Consider the following 10,000-nt stretch of genomic DNA (forward strand, 5'->3'; position numbering starts at 1 on the left):
GTAAAGAACTGATGCCCTTCCTGAAGAACCTGCGAGAGCGAGCGAAGGTCTTTGTACCTAGGCTTAAAACGAACGAGATGGCAATAAACGTTCCTAAGATCGGTCACCAAGTGAGGCATCTTGCCTACCGCAACCGGCAAAGGGTTAGCGCAAAAAGGAGGCTCCACGATACAGCCATTGCCCAAAAGCTCAAAAATAGCATGAACACCAAAGTCGGGATGTCTAACAGCCGACAAATTATTGCTTAAAAAACACGGGGCTGGATAACTGGTATCGAGAGTGAACTGAGCGAGGAGCATCTAACGTGGACGCCCAAAAACGGAGGAAATTAAAACGGCCTTTAACCCCTGCACAAAAATTGCCGGAACAAAATTCATCCGAAAAACCAATGGAGAGCAAATCACACGCAACTGAAGGGTGAAAGTCCCCTCATTCATCTAGTCAGGCACGGCGCGGGTTGATCTTTGACAACGGAAGAATCGGAAACTTAAAACAAAAAGCACTCAATTGGGCGAATTCCCCGCACTATATATTAGAAAATGAAAACAAAAATTTTAAAATCAACCTGATTAGCTGGTGAGGGCGAAACAATAAAATTAAGCAAAACCGGAACTGTGGGTAGTAGGCGTACACAGACCAGAAGGATGAATACGAATGAACAAGACACTTTTAACCTTATGCAAAATACGTAACACCCCTTAAATACCTGGACACAAACAGACAGCATAAAACACCAAATTAACCGCATAAGAGAACACAAAAAACAAATATCTGCTAACTGCGTACCGCAGATATTTTTGCATCTGTTGCATTCTGCACTTACCAGAAGTTAATAGAAAAACAAGAAACGAAAATAATCAACAAATCCTGGAGAATATTGGATATGGTCTGAGACTAACGCCATAAGTCCGAAGTTAAAAACAAAGCAAGGCTAACGTGTAGAGTAAAGAAAACTACTTATCTTAAAACAAGGCCCAAAGCGCTGCGTAGAGCCCTTCGATTAGACTGACCGCTTGCTGAAGAGAAGGATCCTGCTTCAAAAGCGGCTTTGACTTTGCCGTAGGATTTTGCTTTAAAAGCGTCGGATGCTTCGTCAAACCTCCCCAGAACCTGAACAACACGATTCAACGTACTGCTGTTGGTTTCCCTTTTTCTTACAGGTGCAACTTTCTCGACGCGCGCTTTTAACGGCTTGTTCGACACCGTTCTCCTCCGAAAACCGCCTAGCGAAACCGCCCGACGATCTTCGATAACATGCGTAAGGTTATCGGTCAAAGCACCGATAGACTCGGCAACGGAAGACTGGATTAACTGGTTAATGGTAGGGATGACAGCAGCGACTGAGTCGTCATTAACGAGAACGGTAGAAACCGAAGACCTCTGCTGCTGCTCCTTGGGCATAGCGAAAGCAAAAACGAAACTGTGGATAGTAGGCGTAAACAGACCAGAAGGATGAATACGAATCGAATAAACAAGACACTTATGTAACTTTATGCAAAATACTTAACACCGCTTAAATACCTGGACACAAACAGACACCATAAAACACTTAATTAATCGCATAAGAGAGTGCAGAAAACAAATATCTGGTAAACTGCGTTCCGCAGATATTTTCGCTTTCTAGCTAGTTGCTTAAATGTCAGAGAACCCCGCATCATCGTTTGTTGATAAACGTTTACTATCTTTGTTCAAAAATGTGTATTTTAATAAAGAAAAACCTGCGTTTAGATGAACTGCACCGGTTATGTCAAAAGACGAGTTCACGCTCATGATTGCATCATGGGTAATCAGGGCAACATGGCGGGAAATTCAAAGGTTTGTATGGAAATTCACAGCAAATATACTGTACATGACTCTACTTTATAGACATTCGCCTTCATAAACCAAAAAAATAAGTTCATGTTCACAGCTGAGATGAACTAGACTTGGTATCCGTTCTTTGGAATTCCTAAATATTGCTTTTTTTGTCTTCATGTATTCTCTTTAGTTTTGTGCCTTCGGAATTACAGTAAATGTATGGCAGAAACTCTTTTATTTTTATAATTTTTACAATAGCCATTCTCTCCAAATTTATTCTGCCGCACCTTTGAGGGCACATCTTCTGTTTTGGAAAATAAAAAACCCAAAATTGCATATCACGAATACTTTTCATCGTTTTGAACTTCCTTACAAAACTTTGAATTTCTCTCCCTCTTGCCCTGCTGACACATTTGCACCCCAGAGCGTGAACTTGTCTATTTGTTGCACGAATTATAAAACCGCAAGCGGGGATAAAACACGGCTGATTGTTTCTCTGCGTACCGTCTTTCGACTTCAAAGTCGTCTCTTGGAAATAAATGATCTCTGTTTCAGCTTTAAAATGGCATGTTAATCTTGATAACATCACTGGTTCATCGAAGAGAACAAAATATTTCTGAATGTGTGAGGAGCGCTTGAACCGACGGTGTTTCCGGTCACAATTCACTGAATTCAGCTGTCAGCAAAGAAATATGGCATGATATTTGTGTTTGCTTTTATTTCTTGGACTCCAAATCATCGATAATAGATAAATATACATTTTAGTGCTTTTCTTAGTCTAGACTTAAACAGAAAATTAAAGTCTGTTAAAATCTCTGCGTGTGAAAAATACTGCGCATGTTATCGCATGACAGTACCCCTTCAAGAACACAACCTAGTGACCTTCTCAATAACTTGTAGAATTTAACAGATTATGAGAACCATTTTCAGGTCGTTCCTTTGGACAGAGAGTTTCTTCAACTAATCAATTTAGTCTCATTCCACCTTCAATCCGCTGCCCCATTCGCTATGTTCACATTTCCCATAATACACTTTGTTTGCCCCCCAAATTTTGCATAAACCATGGTTTTCAAATGCTCTTGGGACACTGCATATTCCCAAGAGCATTTGAAAACAATAGTTTACGCCAAATTTGGGGGGGGGCAAACAAAGTGTATTATGGGGAAAATAGTGAATACAAACTTTCTCTGTGTGCCGTATATATGTTTTCTTGTCATATCAAGTAATAGCAAAAAGATTGTCCTAAAGTTTTCATTAAGAGTCCGATATCATTGGTAAACAACTCCTTCCGCATGGTTTAACTTGAGACGAAGAGGGAACTTTGACACTTGACTAAAACCGCAAGAAATTCTCTGCCCTCAAATGGAGCTCTGTCATTAATATTCTGCAGAAATTAAGTGTTGACCCTTTCTTATTGCATGATACACTGTAGAACAACTCGGTTTGTACTCGAACTTAGTATACCACACACCTTTATGAACGTTTTCAGGCTCAAATCCGGGGTGAAAAAATGGGAAACAAAGTTAGAGGTTCTTATCAAGGAATTTGGTTTATATGCTCTTGTTACCGACACGAACGAAGTTGGATTCGTCCCTTGAATGGATCTTTCAAGGGTGACATAAACACGACAATAGGGAGCTAATTACTTAAGCAAGGCGACGGCGGCGGCTACGAGAACCCCACGTAACAATAGGTTTATTTAACTAGACCAAACAATAACTCTGCACGCCCTGCACGTGCGTTTTACATTGTGATACATTGCTTTGCCGTACTGTACGGGTCCGCAAATGATCCCAGGACCGCAAATGATCCCAGAACCGCAAATGATCCCCAAACTGTACCGCAAATGATCCCGGAATTGCCCTGTACCCAGCCACACCACATTAAAAAATGATTTAAGTCCCCTTAATGAGATGCATATTCACCAGTAGAACCATTGGAATGACATCATTTTCTAGTGGTTCCAAATGGACCATTGGTACCAATGGTCCATCGGAATTGCCCTGTACCCAGCCACACCACATAACAAAATCACCTAAGTGCCCTTAATGAGATGCATATTCACCAGTAGAACCACTGGAATGACATCATTTTCTAGTGGTACAAAATGGACCATTGGTACCAATGGTCCATCGGAATTGCCCTGTACCCAGCCACACCACATAACAAAATCACCTAAGTGCCCTTAATGAGATGCATATTCACCAATAGAACCATTGGAGTGACATCATTTTCTAGCGGTACCAATGGACCATTGATACAAATGGTCCATCGGAATTACCCTGTACTCAGCCACACCACATGAGAAAATGATCTAAGTGCTCTTAATGAAATGCATATTCATCAGTGCAACCATTGGAATGACTTCATGTTCTAGTGGTACCAATCGTACCATTGGTACCGGACCGATGGAGACTCTTCTTATCATTACTCACATCAATGGAGTCTATTTGTGAGTATTGAACCATTGGTACCAATGGAGACCCTACTTATCAGTGTACTAACACCAACGGAGTCTATTTGTGAGTATTGGACAACCCTTGTGATTTTAGTCTAATAGAAACAACCTTCTCAATAACCTCGTGATATGAAGGAAAGGTTAGAGACTGGACGGAAGTTGGAAATGATCTCATGGTCCAGCTGAAGTTTCTTTAAATAACGGTGTAACTACAGCCTTCTTCAAGCATAAGGGCACACTTGATGTCTCCAGAGAAATGTTAACACTGGTCGAAATTACAGATAAAATGTCAAGTAGGCTCTTCATCAAGAGACTCGAAGGTAAAGTATCAAGAAGAGATTAAGAGATAACTCAGCAGTTGTAGTTGGCTCAAAAAAACTTTAAGTTCGCTGTCAATGATGAATAATCAAATGATGCGAACGCTTCAGACTGTATTGGATCAATTGGTGGAAGTTCACTCCTAATAGTCGTTATTTTATCATTAAAGGATTCAGCAAGCTCAACACTTGAGGCGGCAGTGGGATAGACTATAGAAGGCTTGCGATGAAGTACACGATCAATCAAACGAAAGAGTGAATTTTGATCATCTCCAGCTTCGTCAATCAGAGACGAGCAGTATTTCATCTTGGTAGAATAAATAAGATCCTTCAGTAGCTTATACTGGTCAAGATATTTCTGACGATCTACATCAAGCCTTGGTTTGAGCCAGTGCCTCTCTTGTTGGGCAATTTCCTTGCTTTACCACGGCGCAGATGGTCGAATAATGATGAATATTCTCTGGAAAGGAGCGTGATTGCCAAGCAAGAAAGATAGTACAGCATCATATTGATCACAGAGATCTTGAAGTGTCAATGCTGGTTGAAATAGTAAAGAAGAAGGTAGCAAATCTTGATGAAATTGATCACTGTCGATTTTGCGAAGTTTGCGAAAAGTAACTTCTTGGACAACAGTTACAACAGATACAAGTTCTGATACAGACCAGTCATTACGTCTAGTTATAATTAGGTCTAAGGTATGTCTATTCTTATGTGTAGAAGATACAATATGCTGTTTAAGGTTGAAAATACCGAGAAAATCGTTGAACTTACGTGCAGCACTATCGCCAGGAATGTCCACACGTATATTAAAATCACCAATTATGATGACGTTACCAGGGAGAATACAAACATGCTCCAGTAGTGAAGAGAATTCATCAAAAAATATTGACAACGATGAAGAAGGAGGACATTATAATTAAAAGTCTTGATGACGTAGAATTTGATCGTTGTCAACCGGTTACCCTCCTTCTTTTATGATTCCGGTGCTTGTCAGACATCCGGTATTTGTTAGCCTCTGTAATGACGTTGCTGGTAATATTTCTTATTATATAATCTGTCGACTTCAAAGCTTAAAGAACGGCGGAGCTCATGAGTTTCTTCTATCTAAACCCTAAGTTCATGTATCTAAAGTCTTCTTCTAGCATTATATTTCATGTATTTGTTTTTTGTTTATTTATGCAGAGTGGATGACCATAGATTTGCCAAACTGAGACCATTTATTTCCAGATGGGCTGTATTGTTGACCTTTAATTGGTTTGCATATTACATATCTAGAGAACATGATCGGCACCACTGAAAATCCTGGTTTCCAATTGATTAGGTTTATCCTCAGGGAAACATTTCTCTAACATTAAACTGATAAATAAAGAAAGTGAAATGTCGGCTTATGTGCGGTGTAAGACGCACCAGTGACGTTACTTACTAATTGGGTACAGGAAAAGGGGAAAGTGGCCACAGAGGAACAGTAGGCACGGACGAACAGTGGGCACAGAGGAACAGAGGAATAGTAGGTACATTTGAAAAAGCACTGAGACAACTTTTACTCTGCACTTTCGTGCCCTTGTTCTCTCTTTCGCTGTCTTCTTTGGAGAAGGATTAGGTCATAGCGATCGGATGGTTTCTGGAGAGGCTGTGGTACTGGGTAAGTGGGTGTTTGAAACAGAGATATTAGGTTAAGAACTTGACCACCAAAGGCCAAGGCGATAGATATTTGACAAGTTGAGAAAGGAGTAAAATACAACGGTGGGATTAAGAATTCAATTCCATTTTTATTTTCATCGAAATGTTCGTGACTTTTACTCACTGTACGGAGGCTGAAAAGTGTTAAAAATGACAGAAGTTGGGTCCTAATGCTTGATATGGTAGGTCGGCACTTGATATTGTAGTCTCATATGGTTGGTGACATTCCAACTGTTGTTGCATAGTTATTTTCCTTACGAGAGAGACTCTAATACCTACGATTACCTATGATCATGAGCTTGAAACCTTATAGTTGGTGTTACTGGAACCCTTACGTACGTTACTTTAGTTAAAGCAACAAGGGCAGTCTCCACAAGGACCCAGCGGTTACTTTAATAGTCCTCTCCCAGTTGCGCCTGACAACTTTAAATTTTTACACAATCTACGCTTCGAGTACTCGTGAGCACTTCAACTGTTTCCGCTTCTTTAGCAAGTTTTCGCATTTTAGGCAACATTTGAGCTCTTTCTTCTTATTTTGACGAATTTTAGGGCAAAATTTTGTATGCAACAACAGTTTTCAGCAAACCGGGGTCCTTTTTTTTTATCGCCACAAACTGCCCGGTTGAAATGTGCCTGAGTCACTCAGTTTACATTTGATGTTTTGTTTGAAAAACATTAGCGTCATAGTTCTTTTACTGTGTAACCGCATCCCCAAGGGTAACAAGAAGCTGAGCTGAACCAAACCCAAGCCATTTATCCTCCGGAAGGCCCCAAACTCAAGGTGTGTGTAGCCACAGCTATTATACGACAAGCTATTTTCCGATTCATTTCAGCCAGCCCAAGTCAATGAGTGCACGATGGAACTTTTTCTTTTGGTGATTAACTTGCATTCTTTTGTAGAAAAATGGTTAATATCTTTTAACATCGCAAACTGAAAAGCAGCATTTGGAGTCTATTTGAGGAAAAGCATCAAGTTAACGATGGAAATGGCTAACGTTTATCAAGTAAATAAGTGTAAATGATCAATTTCACCGACTCCTAGGATAACTGTTACGGTAAATTGAGCAGTACTTGCTAATTTAACGCCAATCTGAGTTACCCAATCAAAGGTACTTCTCGCTGATGCGATGCAAACTAATGAAACCATTTGTGAAGCAAGGAAATTTCCTAAATTGCATTGGTGATAAACAGTGTTCTGGGATCCGGATAGTAGCCAGGAATACTATACGATTCATTCACTGGTACAAGTACCGCCAAGTTGTCGTTTTCGTTGCATCCTAAGTACCAGCCAGTGTTTCCAGTCGACCTTTGGTTGCATCTGAACATAGTATAAGACCAGTAATAGATAGGTTGAAATCTTGCGTAATCTGTGGGATTTGTCTAAAACGAGAAAAGACAAGAGAGAATTTTAAGAGAAAGGGGCCATTTCACTTTATAAAATAATTAGGATAGTACGCGCACTCTCATTGGTCAATAGCTGTGTTTAGATGAAAGTATGGAAACACGGCTTTGACATCACACAAATTTTGACTGGTTATGTATTGTCAGACGCGCGTATTGAAAAAATCCGTTTCAGTCAAGAAGTAAAAAAACAGCATTTTCCTTCATTTGTCGAATTATCTTTGAGGAATATTTTATAAAAGGAATAGAGACTTCTTTTCCGTGTTTCCATAGCCTCATCTAAACACTTGAGGCAGTTGGGAGAATTCTCCACAGTTATAACTGTCGAAAATTCTCCCAACTCCCCTTTATGTTTAGATGAGGCTATAGAAACACGGAAAACGTCCTCTATTGCTGAAATAGTTTAACGCAAGCAATCAGGGACACAAATGCGTTACTGATCTTGAAGGTATACTTTGAATCAAACTGGTGATATGATAGCCGAAACATATAAAGCTAATTTTCGGCTCCAAAAATCAGACTTCGTTAAGGCGCGGTAATACGAGCAACAAAATCGTGCAACTTTCGGCCGCAAACCCGTTGCACTGTGTGTTGCAAAACGATGTTTCTCTTTTTACCACCATCGGGATCCAATTGTCGTGCAACAAAATAGCTAGCGCCAAGTTGCAGCAACGTGTTGCAGAAAGTAGAGCAACCCTTCTACTTTTCTCAACAAAATTCCGGATTGTTGCCCGTTTTACCACTCTTTCTGCGATTTACGCTCAACAAAAACCGGAAAAGCTCACTTCTGATTGGGTGACAAAAGTCACCTCACTCGGGAGTTTAGTTTAAAAAGATGGCGGACAGAAATTCAGCTGCAAATGATTCTGAGGAAGGAGACCTCTTTCCAGGAAGTGACGAACGTAAAAAGTGGCTGAAGAGGATATATTCGCGTTCTCCAGGTGGTCGAAGAGTATCCGTGTTTATGAGATACATCGTAATGCCTATATAAAAATAAGCACCTTAAAGACGAAGCCCTCGAAAACTCTCGGAGGGTTACGTCGGATGGGATAAGAAAACTCGAGTTGCACAGTGTTCGTTCATCTCTGAGCAAAGAACTAAAGAAAGAGGGGAAAAGCCGATGAACACATGCCGTTCGACCCTCTCATAAGCACTCGTCATCAAAGCAGTCTTCTTCGGCGTTTTTTCTCCTTCTTTCTGCGAAAAAAAAGGCGAAATCCTGCACAGTGTCGTAGGAGGAGGAGGAGGAAGAGGAGGAGGGTACAGACAAGATGGGTTCGCTTGTTAACTTCATTATTTTTGAGGTTGTAACGTTGTTATTAACTTGTTTTTCATTTTATTTATTGTCCAAACAAACCAAGACATTGTGCCTATGGCTCGCCAAAACCCTTTTTCAACTCATTACTAATTGGTTTGCAACTAACCTATTGGGACACAGATAACTAGTGTGCTGTAATGTACGATGATTACTCATGGACGAAAAAAAGTAATGTAATCCGAGAGATCTTCGGCCTTAGAGGGCTTTAAAGTTAACAATTATAAAATATCGTTAACTATTTATCTGTTATAATCCTCCTTATTGTTTTTTTTTTTTTTTTTTTTTTCAATATCAGGTTTCAAAGAGGACGTTTTATGATGTCGTTTCATATATGAAGGCTGATATCCAAAGGCAAGCCAAAGAGAAAGTCGAAAGAGAGTGGACGGACGTAGCCAGCGTGGCAGGCGTTAAAAGGAGGGGGGGGGGGGGGGGGGGGGGGGAACGGGAGGGGGACGTGACGTTTTTTCTCCCCTTCTCTCCTCTTTTTTGCCCCTGCCACGCAGGCTAGGACGGGGGAGCAAAATTAGCAATTAATTGACTTCTATCGAGGGAATGAAAACTTATGGAACCACAAGTTAGCATCATATCGAGACAGAGCTTTGAGGGAGGTTACCATGAAAAGGCTTGGTAAAATTTCAAGATGAGATCAAGAAACAATGGCACGATCTGAAAACAGTATTTTCTAGAGAAATCACGAGAGAAGAGAGTAGCAAAGGAAATGGATCAGGCACAGATACTGTGCACTCCTCCCAGTGGAAGTTGTACAAACAAATGGCATTTGTGATGGGAAGATGTTGATCCTACAATTAGCAACCTTGATACCACTGAGGTCAATGAGCCCCCACAAAAAAAATGAAAGCGAAGGAGAATTCCAGTTTCGAAAAAGTGAGATTGAGCTTTTTCAAGAAGCAATCAATTTCCTCAGAGCTCCTCTAACTGAATTGCCAGCAGCTCAAACACAGATGACGCTGAATTCCTAGAAAGAAAATGACGAGGTAGCCCTTTTCCCGAAGTCGCTTGAAAGTACCC

At 40.5% G+C, this 10,000-nt stretch overlaps 1 protein-coding gene across 4 annotated transcripts in view; it reads right to left on the bottom strand.

Moving 5' to 3' along the window:
- The window catches only part of LOC138060772 (uncharacterized), a 31,872-nt gene that overhangs the window by 6,278 nt on the left and 15,594 nt on the right, over positions 1 to 10,000 (bottom strand). For 3 of the 4 annotated variants that reach the window (XM_068906633.1, XM_068906632.1, XM_068906631.1), the window contains exon 5: positions 6,324 to 7,632. The exons of the other annotated variant lie outside the window; for it this stretch is intronic. In XM_068906633.1, coding sequence (XP_068762734.1) covers positions 7,420 to 7,632 — 213 coding nt within the window. In that variant the 3' untranslated portion in view covers positions 6,324 to 7,419. Of the gene's footprint in view, positions 1 to 6,323; positions 7,633 to 10,000 lie in introns of those variants that run through there. 4 annotated transcript variants of the gene reach the window in all.

The sequence above is a fragment of the Montipora capricornis genome, chromosome 8 (assembly GCF_036669925.1).
Source record: "Montipora capricornis isolate CH-2021 chromosome 8, ASM3666992v2, whole genome shotgun sequence".
In the NCBI taxonomy this organism is placed as follows: Eukaryota; Metazoa; Cnidaria; class Anthozoa; order Scleractinia; family Acroporidae; genus Montipora; species Montipora capricornis.